Raw genomic sequence first — 16,905 nt, forward strand, 5'->3', positions numbered from 1 at the left:
CTTTTAAAGAGCCAGATCCTAAGGCTTCTATGTAAACATAAACTGGTTTCCCACATAGACCTTCTGTGGATTTCAGAAGGGAAATTAGTCCCTCTCATCTCTCCCATTAAAAATGCACACACAATGCACCCAGCCTGAGAGCTGAATGAACGCTGGAGCAATAGGAACATGCATGGACAAACCTGAATCCCTGAAATTCTTTATACCATGGCTTATAAGTTTCCCTTTTTAGTCTTTTCCAGTTCACGTCTTCTGGGATCCAGCATTTAGGGAGAAACTGATCAACAGAAGTTCCTGGGTTTGGTACAACTGGACTTAGCTTTCGCACATAGAGGTCATCCTTGACAGTGTTGGGAACGTTTGTTGCTTTTTCTTGTTCCTCTTCCAAATAACAAGAGGAGTCTGAAGTTCCTTGTACTGCCGGCCAGTGCTGCACACTGCTGCCCCAAGTTCTCCTCTGGTTACTGTTCAAAACATCCAACCAGTTAAGTTACAGCGTGAGCAACTGCTGAGACACACATGCTTCCTGGCTCACCAAGTTTGCATCACTGTGAATGAAACGGATTAATTCCCACTCTCATCACCACAGCCCCAAGGACCAACCCGAGGCATTACATACAGCATTTTTAAAAGGTATTAGCTAGATATGCATGGGCCAAAAATACAACATTCCAAGCCGTGTTGAAAGGAAGATAAGTCACAAACCATTGTGAAGTAAAACCAGCAGCATGAGAGACAGCCAGATCCAGGGCCAGCATTTCTGGCCTCTTCGGCGTGTGCAGCCTGTGGCTAACATGTCAGTGGGAGGAAAGTGTGCAGTCAAGTTAGGAGAAGTGATTTTCGAGATACAACTCTTGGACCTCCTTTTCACATGGAATCCACATACTGTTGGCCAAGTCACTGCAAACCATGTCAGGTGACCTTCGTTCATCCTCAGAGTCCAAGCTACTCCTGGAACCATAAGCCACCTTCTGATTAGAAACCCCACACCCTGCTCTGCTAATGTGATGAGAAATTAAAGGAGACTTTTGGAGAGTCCACTAACATCATTCAGAATGGGGGTGAAGGGTTGGTGTAAAGTGAAAGATAACAACAGAGCACAGCTCACAATGATCAGCATCTCATGTAAATCATGCAACAACCACAAAAATATCAATAAGCTGAAGGCACACATCTACAGTAAGACCTAGCCAATCATCCGCTGACACTCTAAAACCGAATTATCTTCCAGATAGATACGACTCAAAATAGAGGTAAGGACAAAAAATCTCATTGGTGAAATCAGATATATCACCTAGGAAACATATTTAAGAGCCATTCTTCTAACACATTTACGTATTCTCCCCCTCCACATACACATTCACAACTCAAATCACACCACATCCCATTACCTGGAAAATGTTCCATCTGATTCTGTATCGACTGGGCTTGCCCAGCTCCTTCTGTTGTCCTCATTTTTGTCTGGTTTTTTCTTCCTCAAGGGTGCTGGCATATAGGATGGCTGTCGACTTTTGTTGGGTAAAAAGCGATTGAATGGTAGAGCAGACTTTGGCTCAATAGCCAAAATCCTTCGATAGGACATATCATCTTTATTTAAATCTTGCATTTTGAATATGAGCTCAGAATCCGTTTCACTTTCAGAACCTACAAAGGCAGCACAAGAATTTGCTTTAGGCTCCAGACTACTGGACTAACTGAAACCCGCACGGCATGCCTGCGTTGCTTTTCCCTTGGAAACCCAGCACTGCTATTGTGAACTACAGGGAATATTTTTAGAAATTTGTCATGAAGTTGAGATAAGATCCATTAGGAGGAACTTGTTTTGCATATGGGAGGCACAGCCGGCGCATTCTTCTGCTGTTGCATTTTCTAAGCACAAAAAGCTCCCAATTCACTGAGGAATCCCTTTGCTTCTCAATCATCTTTCCCTCTGTTTTTTTTAGAAAAGCTGTTGATGTGATATACATGAATAAAACCCAACAAACCAGTCAGAGACAATGAATAAAATGCAGCAACCCAATCAGAGACAGGTAAGATGTACTAACAGACATATTTCCAAGGAAACTCTAAAGTATGCATGCAACTGTCAAAGCGCCATCAGGAGAGAGAAAGGAGGACACAGAGCAGCCAAAAGGTCACAAAGTGGTCTCTGAGATCCTCATGAGACCCCAGTGAACACTACATACAAGGTTATACTGAAGGTCACCTACAGTCCCAAAACCGATGGCTTCTTCTCAGAGAACCTATGGAAATGGTTTTTAAGAATTCTGTGATTTAACACAATCCAAAACCCAATGCAGAAAAACACCCTTCAACACACCTCAAGGTCAGAAAGATGTAAAGAGTAATTCACTCTCTTCCAAAAGAATTGTATTCTTGAAGGTTCAGAAGAACAGCGGATTAGAGAATCACACTACCAGTCCACACTGAGTGCTGTCTTCCTGCCCAGCTTGTCCCCCTGCTGCCTATACCTCAGTGAAGAGGGACAGAGATGGTCACTTGCTTTCCTCCAGGGTTGTTCTTGAAGCTGGCTGTGTTGAACAGCTCACAGTAATGGGATCTCCACACCCAGAGCACCCACAACAATCACCTGAATTAAAGGTCTTTTCATCTCCTTCCTCCTGCTTAGAAGGCATCTACAATCAATATCATCAAGAACAGTCTACAGGAAGTGGATGAACAGCCAACCACGGGTAAGAAGAGAATCAGGACAAGAAGGGAGATTAACTAAGCAGCAAGGATCAAGAGATTAACAGGAAGTATTCAGGATCTTTAAAATAAAAAAAGCTCCCTAAACAATAATACATTCTGTTCTTATTTCCAATAGATGTGCCAAAGAGTCTTGCCAAAATCTGTATATATGGAAGGTAAAAAATAAGAAATATACTACTCCCTTTTGAATTTTCAAAGTATTTTTATAGTCTAGCACAGTGCTCTGTGGAGTTTTTGTTTGCCTAAATGTCACTCTACATGGAAGAGTTTTCATGAAAAATTAAGAAATTTTACTTCTCAATTCTTCTCATCTTAAAAATGTTATACTAGGTTGCACTGATCATCGGTTTGGGACTACAAGAACAGTGGAGAGCAGAATTTTAACATATTAATTACAAAGGTTCACCATACTGGTACCTCACTTCCCTACTCTGGGATCCTTTTTTCTGCCCATTTGTAGTTACCAAGCCTTCTCTGTTACACTCTTCAAAAACTGTCTTCATGTGCCAGTGCCACGGAATAGCACATTAAGCCTTCTCCTGTGGGGCTAGCACCCTGTATGGGTTAGAGTCTCAGCTGCTCCACTAGTGATCCAACTCCTTGCTAATACACCTGAGAAAGAAGAGGAAGGTGGTCCAAGTCCTAGGGTCCCTTCACTCACGTGGGACACCCAGAAGAACCTCCTGGCTTCCAATTTCATGCCAGCCTACTCCGGTCACTCTAGCTACTTGAAGAATGAACTAGCAGATGGAAGATCTCTCTTTCTATCTCCACCCTCTTCCCCAAATCTTCTAACTGCCTTTTAAACAAAAAGTAAAACTTTTTTTTTTAAAAAATCTTCAATCTATTTATTTGAGAAAGAGAGGGGGTACCTGCCAATGCTCCCATCTGCTGGTATACTCCAGAAGTGTTTCCAATAGTCATGGTGGTTGCAAACTCAGTTCAGATCTCTCTCCCATGGGTAGTAGGAATCAACCACTTGAGCCACTGCTATTGTTCCCAAAGTGGCATTAGCAAGAAGCTGAAGTCAGGAACCAGAGCTGGGTATTACACCCAGGCAATCCAATGGGAACACAGGTATCCCGTGCAATGTCATGACCCCTAAAGACTAGTACTTGTCGTTACTACATTCTTTAAACAATGTCTGGAATTCCTTTCTGCTTTTAGAGCTTTAACCCATTTCTTTAAATGCCACCACCTTGACAGGAGACATCCCATAATGAGCATGGTTCAAGTCCCAGCTGCATCACTACAGATCCAGTTCCCTGATAAGGTGCCTTGAAAATGCAACAGAAGATGGCTCAAATGCCAGGGCCCTCCACCCATATGGAAGACACAGATGAAGCTCCTGGCTTCAGCCTGACCCAGTCCAGGCTGTTGTGGCCATGTGGGAGTGAACCAGCAGATGGAAGATCTATTTCTCATCTTTCTCTCTCCTGCTCTCTTTATCCTTCCCTCTCTCTCCCAATCTGTAACTTGGCCTTTCAAATAAATAAAATTAAACCAAAAAGAAAAGAAGGGAATATAATCAGTCACCTGGGCTATGAAAGGTCACACCTAGATAGCAAACACACACAGCACTACTAACAAGGGTGAACACCTACACAGTCATTCACATGTTCACCCTTCATTTGTAAATACTACTACCACTGTAAAATCTCCAGGACTTTTTTCTTATCATACTAAATGCTAAATTTATTTTTCAAAAAATACATTGTATATTCATTCCCATAAATTTTACATCAGAAGAAAAATAAAAGCTGATCCTAACAAATGATTTACCAACTCAAGTACTTAAGACAAATACAATGTGTCCTAACAGGCCTCACACAAACTAACACAGAGAGAGATACAGAAGTACAAAAAAGCAAGCATATTAAAGTTATGTAGTCCTAGGTGGTAGGTACAACTGCATTCACTGCAAAAATAGTTTAAGTTTGCTTATGTCTGAAATATTTACAAAAATGCTAAGAACATTTATTTTGAATGCTTTCATATTTATAAGTAAAATGAAGTACAAATCTACAGCTTTAATGTTTTTATGTTAACTACAGTGAAATCAAGAAATATCTCAAAAAATATAGTGTACAGTTTCAACCCAGTTGAAAATGAAGAGCTTGATAATTCTTAACTACAGGAGTACAACACCTGGTACTAAAGACAGCTGGGTTTAGGGCTTTGGTTTTATTTTCAACCATTGAGACAGACAAGAGAGCTTTTAACACTACTCAAATACCCAGTCAGGGCTGGCTTAGGTTGAAGCAATGAACCTAATTTGGTTCTCCCACTTGGATGGCATGGACCCAAGTACATAAACCACCATCATCTGCTGCTTTCCCCAGGTGCTCATCTGCAAGAAGCTAGATTTGAAAGCAGAGCTAACACTTGAACCTGAACACTCCAAGACAGCAGCTTATCCACTGCACGAAACACCTGTTCAAAGACATGCAGCTAAACAATGATCTGAGCACAAGCTTTGGCTTTGGGAAAAAAAAGGTTACTTCTTCAAAGACAATAACTTCCCCTAACACTTTTCTTTGACAGTCATTCTTTTCTGGGTTACCCCAGATACTAACAGGTCCAAAAAATGTATACTGCCATGCTAGACAACTTCTCAAAATGCAAAGATAATTATAGAAATAATTTCTTGTTTCTTCTTAAGAGATTTTAACCTTTACAGGAGTTGTGAGTAGAAGAAAATCACTCAAAAACTAGAACAGACTTTTTTGGAAAACCCTGGGTGCATTCTATGTTTGGGTGGATGAGCTAACGTGTCTCACAGGTGATCCACCCAACAGATTTATTAAATAAATAAAATTATAAAAGCTTTCAGTGTAGAATAAAGGTGTCAGGATGACAGCTACTGATAGAGCAGGTTCCTCCAGTCCTCTCCGTAAATAATGATGAAGACAACAAATAAAATTTAGAATTTTCCCACCACTCTGAGAGGAAAAAGGAATCCTCAATTGCAGTTCAGTTTTTATGAAAATCCACTTCATGAAATTTTCACTTTAATCACTTTGCACTCCGTTTTTCCTCTCTCATAACAAGTTTTATTAATACACAAAGAAATAAAAATAGGCTGACAGCCAAAAGTCAACTCACCTTCACGAACCCCTCTCAATGTGACGTCAGAGAATCCACTTGACAGTGTTCCAGACCCCCAAGAGTCCAAGCTTTCAAAAGTATTGTCTCTCTTTGGATTGCCAGGAAGGTCAGGGAATTCCACACGCTCAGGATACCAGAAATCACTGCAGACACTGCTCCTGCGGCTCCTGGCCAGGCAGCTGGGGTCTTCAAGTGCCTGAAGAAAATAAATTAAGAAAACCACACACAAATACTGCAGTCAGTACAATGTGCCCACAATGTCATGGGTTACTACTTGTCTGCACAGCATAAGGCATATTTCATTCAATAAGTGAGGTGATCTGAGTTCGTTCCAAAACCTGATACAAACGCTTTAAGTTGCAGGTTCATTTTTCTGTTACTAACAGGTTTACAATATCAAACATAACAATGAAATATTATGTATAGAATACGGAAAGGTTTATTTAAATAGGGGAAATAAATCCAGTGCAGTGTCCCAGCTGGTTAAAGTCCTGCCTACCACGCCAGCATCCCCCACTGGAGCTGCTCCAATAAAGAACCTGGGATTACTAATAATCCAATGTAAAATATGAGCCCTGACTGAACCATGACTCTGCTAAAAGAGCTATGAAAACCAGCACAGTCTCAAATGGGGGATTTTTTTAATATGGCCCAAGCATTAAATAGGAAATATTTCCAAGTTTGCTTAAGTACAGCTACCAGAAGCTTATTCCTACTCTTAAGAGATATTTTTTTGCACATTTAGGGGTGAGGAAACGTATCTTCAGTATACCTTAAAATGATAACATAAATACAAATAGATTGATAAATACATAATATGGGAAAGTACATAATGGGAATCTTTGAGTCAGATGGTACAGATTCAGACATTTGTTGTACTGTTCTCCCAACTCTGAATTATGAATATTTTTGAAATATGAAAAACTATATTTACAGTGAATAATTAGCACCGAACTCAGGCACATTTCTAACACTGAATCTCTCAATACATGGTTTAACTGTTGACAAGACTTTGATGCACAAATAAGGTCTACTAGATTCAAGTGAGATTTCTTATACTTCTAATGCCAGGCACCTTGGCATGAGAGTTGACATTTTGTCATGAACATGTCAGCACCTTCCTGATATCCTGATACTTCCAAGCAGATGGGGAAACTAGGCCTAGTGCTAGTATCACAAAAAATACATCTCAAAATCTAAGATTTTATAACTTTCAGTAAATCTCTGAACTGTAGGGTTTCTTAGACATGTACTTGTTGAAGTTTTACAGTTCAATGCACAGAGGGATGATCTTTGACTTCATAAATCTACCTGAGCACTGACAGGTCACCTCGTTAAAAGATAACCTCAGTAAGCCCTGCTGCCTGGCCTTTAAGGAAATCTTCACCCTGACAAGTCACCTAACTTGAGTCACCTCCAACTTACCAGATGACTCAGGCACAATCACATATGTTGGTTTTTTTTAGCTGATCATTTTGGATTGTTTATTAATCATTATCTAGTTAAACAGGGGAGGAGGGAAATGTGATGAACACATGACCTGAACAGAACTGGTACAAGACATAGATTCACATGCTTCTCACAGCTAGTCCCCTTTATAACCAGAAGATAGCCACAAATATATATAATTCTCCTTTTTTTCCTTTACATGTTTATTTGAAATGCAAAATGACAGAGTGAGAAACTGGGAGGGCGGGACAAGGAGGAGGGAGAGGGGAAGGAGAGGAGGGAATGGAAGAGAAGAGAACTCTATCTGTGGCTCCACTCCCTAAATGGTCAAACAGGCAGGGCAAAACCAAGAGCCAAGAATCCCATCCAGGTTTCCCACATGGATGACAGGACCCTGAGTACTTGGGGCTTAACCCACTGCCTTCTTAGGAGCATAAGCAGGAAGAAGCAAGTAAGCCAAGCCTCAAACTGGCACACTGATTGGGGATGCATTGCCTTAACCTGACTTGCCAAACCACAATGCTGGTCCCATTATACATGGCTCTACATACCAGAAACTCTTAATGCACTCCAGTTTTAACAATGGTGACAGGAAATGGGCTTTAAGGAGGCAGTCCTGGTATTAAACATTACACCAAGCTTATTCTGAGTCAGACGGTCATAAAAATGACCCAGGGCTATAAAGAGAGTACTAGTACATAATCCAAAGTCTCAGGTGGACTTTCATTGGCTATTTTCCTAGATGAAGCAACCATAAGGCACAGCTATCTATGGACCCAGAATCCTGTGAAATTCCTTCCCAGTGCCTCACCCTTCACAGCAGGTACTGATCTGCTCAGCTGTTCTAGACAACTGAGCTCTGTAAGGTTGAGTCATCTGCTCTGCTTTCCAAACATCTACTACAACATGTGCGCACATCAATATCACAATTATGACGAGACAACTGATTCAAGAGATTTGAACAGAATGTTAATAACTCCAAACAATTTAAAAAGAAAGGACTACCTCAACTTCCTATCATCTAAAAGCCTATCTTTTAGTATGTGTAGATGGATTCAGAAAATCAATTTAAAAAGATTAAGATAGATGTTAAGGCCAAGTGGTTTTCTTCCCCATGGCGTAAAATTTCCATCTCCCAATCATGGTAACTACCATTTATTACATCCTGACATTGCACCAAGGTAATACCAGCAATGACTTATTAGCATATTATAATATAATCACCATAAAAAGCCATATAGAGGAACTACAATCAATTAGACATTTCTCTCCTGAGCCCTGCAAATGCTCCCTAAGTAAGAAACCCCACAGAGAACTTCATTTATAAGTGTAAAAAAGGAAAACTAAGCTCTGACAGAACAATGGTCAGTCTGTCGCTCAGCTTTACTCTGAGTCTGTAAGTATTCAAAAGCCTGCCACACTGATTCCAGGACATGAGGGGCTAGAAATGTGTCTAAAATAAAGCACTCAACTTAGCTGGGCAACCTACACTTAGCATTCGCTGCTGATCAAGATACAGAGAGCATGGTAGAATTAGAGATTTTAGAGTGGAAATTGAGTTGATGTCCATAAATTTCCAAGACTGGAAGTACCTCTCAACTCCAGGTTGAATTTTTGAGTAGGGAAAAATGCAAATTGTACAGAATATTTAAAGGACAAAGCAAAGACAGAGTGGTCTGTTTGTTACACAAAAACAAGAAAAGAAACAAGAGAAAAAAAGGGAAAGAGGATGAAAAGTCTTAGTGGGCCTGGTACAACAGCCTAGTGGCTAAATCCTTGCATTGCAGCCACCAGGATTCCCTGCTTATGGCCTGGGAAAGCAGTAGAGGACGGCCCAAAGCCTTAGGACCCTACACCTGTGTGGGAGACCCAGCAGAGGCTCCTGGCTTCAGATTGGCTCAGCTCCAGCCCCTGTGGCCACATTGGGAGTGAACCAGCAGATGGAAGATCTTTCTTTCCCTCTCTATAAATCTGCCTTTCCAATCATAAATAAAATAAATCCTGAGGAAAAAAAGAAAAAGTCATAGCAGTGGGAACATTAAGTTCACACATATGCCATGTTCTTACCTTAGTCAGAGCTTGTCCTAAAAGATTTTCAAATGCTTTCAAATTAAGATAGGGCCCATTATAGTAGGGGTTACTTTGTGCCTTTCTTCCCAGCCAGTACAACGTTATCAAAACCTTCATTTCAAATAAAAAGAAAGTTCATTAACAACAAATCAGTCCATTTAGTAACCACTTGCAAGCTTAAATTCAGATGACTATAGTGGAAAGATGACAGCCACATATCACCGTACAATGAAAAACCAGGATTTCCTTTACATTTCATGGGAAGGGAGTCATTAAAAATCTTACTTCTTCTGAGATTTCCCTATCCCTACACATGTTCTCAGATCAAAAGCTCAGCTCCCAAAAGACATGCAGACGTCATTTAGAATGTGTGAAGAAAGCAAAAAACTTTCTAGGAAAACATGGATGAACACTTTAAAATCAATCTCTTCTGCAACAAACTCACAATATACACTTGAAGTAAGTTTCTGCTTCCTTAAGGAGGATATTAATATTTCAGAGTTGTTACATTTGTAAACACTATTCTAATACATGCAGAATATTAATAATACCATGTGAGCCTCCATGAAGCAACCTTTGAGTCCTTAAACACTCAGTAGTTTCATTTAAGCCTGATTCAGTGGTTTTCTACTTATTCCTCTAAAAATTAGTGTTTATTTGCCTTGAGCACATTAGCAAAATGTAAGGAAACTTCAAAAAGTCTCTGCAAAAAATTTGATGGATATGAAAATATGAATTACATTGAATGCAAAAACTTTTTAAAATCTATCCAGTTTTTTCAAAGCATGTATGTTTTGTGAACTTTTAAAAGACCCTATATAAGATTTTTAAAAATCTGCAGCAAAATCAAGTACCCTCATGTGCCAGATTCCTAAATTTAACTTCTTATTTTATATGAATAATGCCAAAAAGTATGTTTTGAATATACACTAGAATAAAGACATCTGAAAGTATTTAGCATCTGTGACTAGCCGGGTTGTTTGTTTTTTGGTTTTTTTTTTTTTTTGGCAAATTGTAATGGAAAGAAAGGATACAGAATATATTTTTATAATGATTCATTGAAGTAAATAGCTTACATTTTTCACCCTCCTATCGGTCTCTTCTTGCCTGTAAAACAACAAAGAAAATATCCATTAGCATCCATGCACCCTAAATTATTTACCATAATTAAGGAAAATAATTCATTATTGTCCTTAACTTTGCTGTTAAAGCATACGTTTTAATATACTCACATACAGGATGATATTTATGGAACACAAAAAGGTAACAGTATTCTACTTAACAGAGACAGAATGTGGTCTACAGAAATTCAAAGACGCCACGAGCCAGTATCTCATGGCTTTGAAAATAGCTTTTTAGACAAGTATGTTTGTAATGTAAGACATACACAAATACATAACCACTATACGCATGGAAAATATATACACACAAGACACAAATACAGCCTACACAAAACACATACTTACATATACTGAAAAATAAAAAGACAAGGAGAGTAGGAGTAGAGATAAATATTTAAAGTCACTTTCAATGAATCCACAGAACAAGCATGAACCAAAATGAATCTAAAAATACTGTGTACCTCCCACCCATTTCAAAAACAAAGCATTTCACAATAAAATTTATAAACTCTCATACTGCTGGTGGAAAAACCAACAGGATTAATATTTTTAATATGGGCTCTTATCTACTCAAACCTTTAACCCAATTACTGTTATCTATTCAACTAAATATATCTATTTTCTGTGACTTGGTAATTCTATTCCTAGGTGCACAGCCAACAAAAGTGCTCATACTTGTTCCACAAAAGTTATATGCAACAATGTTTATATGGGATCACTGCCCCTAAGAGCAAACTGGAAGACGCACATGCTTTAACGGTAGCAAGGATAAGTTATGCCACAATGAAGCATCACATGGCAGTGAGAAAACAGTAACACAACTATATTCAACCACATGGTTCAGTCTCAAAAACATGGACAAAAACACCAGATACAGATGAATAAAGATTATATTGTTTCATTCAGATAAAGTACCAAACCAAGATATGTTACTAGAAATCAGTAGTTACCCTTCTGAGAGAAAATGATAGAATGGCTCAACAGGCATATGGCATATGAAATGCTGACAATGCACACTTTTTAAAAAATTTTATTTATTTGTGAGGCCAAGAGACACACAGAGACAACTGTCATCTGCTGGTTCACTCCCTAAACACCTGTAACAGCTAGGTGTAGGTCCACTTGAAGTCAGGAGCCAGAAACTCTATCTGGGCACCCACATGGATGTCTGGGATCCACTAACTGATCTAGCACCACTGTCTCCGTGGGTTCACGTTATGACAAAGTTGGGGCAGGAGCTGGAGACAGAACTAGAACCTAGGCGCTCTGATATGGGATACACATAGCCCTAGTGGTGTAAGCTAGATGTAACCTAACCCTCGGACCAATTCTGTACCCTATTCATATTTTGATCTGGAAGCTTACTACCTGGGAATATTAGCTTTTTGGAAAATATCTTTGATATTGTACATTAATAACATACATACTTTTCTGTATGTATATACATATATATATACATGTATATATAACAATTCTATAAGTAAACGGAATGCTTCAACATCTATTTTTTATGTGTGAAACTGTCATTTTCCATTCAATTATTGTTAATAGGTGCTGCCTACATTCCCAGGGTATTTTTTTGTTTTTACTTGTGAAATTTCTTATTCAATGAAGTATTAGACTTTTTACTGTAACTTAAATTTAAAACATGTTGCTTCAATAGCTAAAAACATAAGGAAAGGGAGAGTAAGGAAAAGGAATGAGAGTAGAAGGGAGAGGAGAAGCAATGAGAATGGCAGGGAAGAAGGGAATGTCACTGTATTCTTAGAATTGTATAGATGAACTGTGTTTAGAAATTTTTTTAAAAAAAAGAAAAAAATAGAGGCCTGCTCTGGGCTTAGCAGGTGAATCTATGGGCACAGCATCCCATATGGGCACCAGTTTGAGTACTGGCTGCTCCATTTCAAATCAAGCTCACTGCTGATGTGTCTGAGAAAGCAGCAGAAAAAGACCCAACTTCTTGGGCTACTGCATCCAGCTGACAGAACCAAATGCAGCTCCTGTACTCAGGCCTGCTTTGTTCAGGCTGTTACAGCCATTTGGAGAGTGAACCAGCAGACTGAAGGCTTCTCTCTGCAACTTTGCCTTTCCAGCATTTAAATACATATTTTTAATAAAGGAAAAAATACAAAATATTTCAGGAGAGAGCTTGAAAAAATACATAGAATACACTTCACCACTCAAGCACACAGATCATAGCTTACATCAATAAAAACAAAATCACAAAATTAGTGGCACTTTATTTCAGTAGTAGTAAGAGGAGAAACTCACTATAAACTGATTTAAAAATACAAGAGCACTGTAAACTTATTACCTCTTTAGACTGATGACCAATATACACACTACAAATATTGTTAGCCAAAGCACAAAAGAACCATCAGTACCCAATGTAAGTGATGTACTGGATTCACAAGTCATCCTGCTCTTCACATAAGTACATTCTGTGCAGAAGGAGAAATGGAGCTCTCGAACCCCTGACCTCCAATCAAGGCTGGCAATCCAGCACACTCATTTGCTTTTTACTTTTTATCATGTAGAGAAATCACTGAAAATACAACCTATGCTGTGATAAACATGTACAGTGAGTATGACCTTGGCATTATTACCTTTCACTCAGTTCACAATCTCTTCTATGAGCATTTACAACATACCCTTGAACACAATACACAGTGTAATTAGTATCCTGTCACTGAAATATAATGATAGGAATTCAAATAGTCGAGGATTTGCTCGAGCAATGAGTTCTTCCTCTGATAGAGCAAATCATTCTATTGCTTGAAGTCACAACCAGGTAGTTTTCTTGCCTACAAAGACCACACAGCACAACCCAATGCTTTGAAACAGAACATGGGATTAAGAGAAATTTAGTGCAACAAGACTCCTTGTGAGTTGACCATGCTGCAGCACAACCTTCAGAGTCAACAACAAGTCAACCCCATCGCCAACACTGAGTCACTTCTAACAAATGCCTTTGCCATTGACAGGGCATTATATTAAGGTTTGGGAGCAGATCTGAGTCTCACTGTATATGTGTGCAACTTATTTAATTCCCAAAGTTTCAGCTTTGTTCTGGACAAACTGGGGATAATATTCCCTATCTCAACAGAGGAGCAGGAAATGTGCCCACCCCTAGCTTCATGGTGAAGTGCTCAGCACAAATAGAAGGCATGCTGTGACAGCAGGGCAGTTTATTTACTCCATATACAAATACTCCAAGGGAAGCCCTGCTGGAACCGCACTATTTTAAATTGCAACCAGCCTACCTGATACTCGACCTCTCATTTCTGCTTTGTTTTGGCATTTGTAACTATCAATAATATGCATATATTCTTTGTCTCTATCCTCCAGAATCCAACAGAACTTTATGGTTTTGTTTACTGTCATGTTCTAAGTAGCTTAGAACAAGGTATATCACTTGGCAAGCACATACAAATGCTTATTTAAAATACTCAGGACAGTGCATAGCACACAAGTGCCCTCAAATATTGGTTGAATGAATACTTTTAACTTTCAGAAATAAAAATTAAGAAGAAAAAGCACAGAATGATAAAAGTTCAGTATATCCTTTATAAATATTCATGATGTCAAAGAGAACAATTAAGTTACATTAGTTTTCTTAAAATACACCCCATGTGGTGGCAGGTTTTTAGCACAGCAGTCAAAACATTGCTTAGGACTCGGCCTAATCTGTGTCAGGATGCCGAATCTGAGCATCATCTCCTCTGCTTCCAATCTAGCTTCCCGTGCATGTGTGTCCCAGGAGACAGCAGGTGATGACTCGCGTACCAGGATTCTGCCATGCCAGCAGAGACCTGAGTGGAGTTCCAGACTCCTTGATTTACTGCGACTGAACCTAGGCTTTTGGGGCATAGACAGTAGTAACACCAATCAATCAGTCTCTCTCCTTTTTTTTTTTTAAATGATTCCTTGGACCAGTACCATGGCATAGTCAGCAAATCCTTCACCTGCAGTTCCAGCATCTAATACAGGTGCCAGTTCTTGTGTCTCAGCTGCTTCATTTCTGATCCAGATCACTGTTTATGGACTAGGTACACAGTGAAGGATGATCCAAGTCCTTGGGCCCCTGCATTCACATGAGAGAATCAAAAAAGCTCCTGGCTTTGGATCAGCTCAGCTCCAACCACTGCAACCACTCAGGAAGTGAGTGAGCAGGTGGAAGATTTCTCTCTCACACATTCTTTCTGTAACTCTCCCTTCAAATAAAAATTAAAATTTCAAAAAAAAAAATGGGGGCCTGGCCTGGTAGTCTAGTGGTTCAAGTGCTTGCCTTGCACATGCTGGGATCCCATATGGATGCTGGTTATAATCCCAGCGGCCATGCTTCCCATCCAGCTCCCTGCTTGTGACCTGAGAAAGCCATCAAGGATGGCCCAAGGCCTTGGGACCGTGCACCTTCATGGGAGGAAGACTCAGGAAGCTCTGGCTGCTGGCTTCAGATTCGCTCAGCTCCAGCCATTGTGACTACTTTTGGAGTCAATCAGCAGATGGAAAATCTTCCTGTCTCTCCTCTTTGTATATCTGATTTTCCAATAAAAAAATAGATAAATGTTTTTTAAAATCTGAAAAAATATGATTCCCAATGTAGATTCAGTTTTGAATCAAACTGTATTGGCTCCTGCTTTTTAAGGTACATCTTTAAATTTATGACAGTGATGGATATCTATAATTTCAGAGAGTGAGTTGAATACTTGAACAGCTTCTCACACTGCTTGGATCATACACAAACTTTAAAATATCACATTTCTCACGAAAAAAGCACAAGTAGAACTTACGTGCAATCCCTTCAGTTCAACGGACCGCCTCTGGTCATTCTCTTACTACCCCACAAGGGGCTGAAGTCTAGTATTTAAAGTTTTACTTTGGTAAAAAATTTTTGTAAACCATGCAGCTTAGCATCCCACACATATCCTGCAAACTTTCTGAAGGCCCTTCATGTGTGATCAGCATAGACTCTGTAGTTCCTGCCAGAGGACGAGGCTGAAAAAGTCCCCCAGCTCTCCAGAGAGCCCCTCTGTGGCTGCCCTGCCCGCCAGCACCTTCCCTCTGTCACCAGGCATACAGGGCGGGATCTCTCATTTCACTCAATGATTTTAAAATACCAGGGCAAATCAAGTACAAAAATACCACTCTGACCAAAGGAACAGGGAAACAGTCTATAGAGACTCTCGGAGGATGCATGCCAGGGTCTTCCTGGGTCTTCCAGTCAGGCAGTGCCTGGGCTGAGAAGGCAGGCTCTCAGGTGGCCCTCCAGACCATGATTTCTAGATCCACGCTCATAAGCTGTGAGAACTCTGTCCCATCACTGAACGCTGCCTGCCCAGTCTTGTCTGTAAGATGCCTCACTGGACTTCCAATAGAGATTACAAGGAAGAACTAGTGAGACATTTCAAGACTATCCCTCAGCATTCACCACAACCAAAGCCTTTGGGAGAAGAGCAATAGCCCAACTCCCTGCCTACCACAAACACACACACACACTCACACTCTCACATACACACACATGAGATAACTCTATTAAATAACCTGAGACATTCATTCATACTGTATTTTCCCTACCCTCACATCACGGAAGGCCTGGAACAAGAACAAGAAACCATTTCCAGAACCAGGTCATACAGAGGGCAAGGAAAGCTTGCGTGCTGTTGCTGTCACTGCCCAAACATTCACACTGGCATCATGCCAGCCCTCCCCACCCATCCTTGGTCTACCAAGGCCCGCCTTGGCCAAATACCATGAGGTTTTCCAAAAACTCAAAAGATGACCCAAAATACCTTCTTATATACCACAGTATGTATCTCTCTCTCTCTCTCTCTCAATTCTGATGGTACAGTTTGAAAGCAAAGCACTAATGGGTGAAATTACTGTGTCTACAATAGTACTAGCCAGTTATATCATGGAGCTATCTATTTCCAAAACTTTTGTCTTATCCAGAGGGCTAATTCTGGGTCACATGCATGCTGTCCACCACAGTCTCTCCTATAGTTCCCTTTGAGGGACAAAACTGCAGCCACTCCTGACCTATGGCTGTAAACCCTGGAGTCAGTTACAGGCCAAGCACTTACATGTTCATGTAAGTTTCCAAGGCCACTCATAGATCAGCAAATCCAGGGGCCATAGAGATGAAGACAACTTTCCCAAAAGCAAGAGTCCAATGCACAGACCCTGACCTAGAAGCCCACTTTCACCTCTTCTTCTGAACCTTGGTACCCTTCTCCCCAGGGTGCTACTATTTTCCTCATTTGCTGCCTCATTTGTTTCCATAATCACAAATCTCTAAAAGACAAGTTTTCCATGTTCCAAAATTCTCTCCTCTCCCCACACTCCAGCCCCTAACCCCAACCGAGACCAAACAGTTTACAGGCCACAAATGAAAAAACCTGTAATCTAAAACTCATGTTGGAATTTATCATAGACTAGGAAGATT

At 40.1% G+C, this 16,905-nt stretch overlaps 1 protein-coding gene across 15 annotated transcripts in view; it reads right to left on the reverse strand.

Annotated features, from left to right (window-relative positions):
• The window catches only part of LMO7 (LIM domain 7), a 200,532-nt gene that overhangs the window by 45,129 nt on the left and 138,498 nt on the right, over positions 1 to 16,905 (reverse strand). For 10 of the 15 annotated variants that reach the window (XM_058670633.1, XM_058670637.1, XM_058670634.1 and 7 more), the window contains exons 5-9: positions 10,416 to 10,446; positions 9,337 to 9,450; positions 5,818 to 6,016; positions 1,392 to 1,644; positions 183 to 464 (exon numbers count right to left, since the gene is read on the reverse strand). In XM_058670633.1, coding sequence (XP_058526616.1) covers positions 183 to 464; positions 1,392 to 1,644; positions 5,818 to 6,016; positions 9,337 to 9,450; positions 10,416 to 10,446 — 879 coding nt within the window. The remainder of the gene's footprint in view (positions 1 to 182; positions 465 to 1,391; positions 1,645 to 5,817; positions 6,017 to 9,336; positions 9,451 to 10,415; positions 10,447 to 16,905) is intronic. The other 5 variants (XM_058670640.1, XM_058670641.1, XM_058670643.1 and 2 more) reach the window with 1 other exon arrangement.

This window comes from Ochotona princeps, chromosome 12 (assembly GCF_030435755.1).
Source record: "Ochotona princeps isolate mOchPri1 chromosome 12, mOchPri1.hap1, whole genome shotgun sequence".
In the NCBI taxonomy this organism is placed as follows: domain Eukaryota; kingdom Metazoa; phylum Chordata; class Mammalia; order Lagomorpha; family Ochotonidae; genus Ochotona; species Ochotona princeps.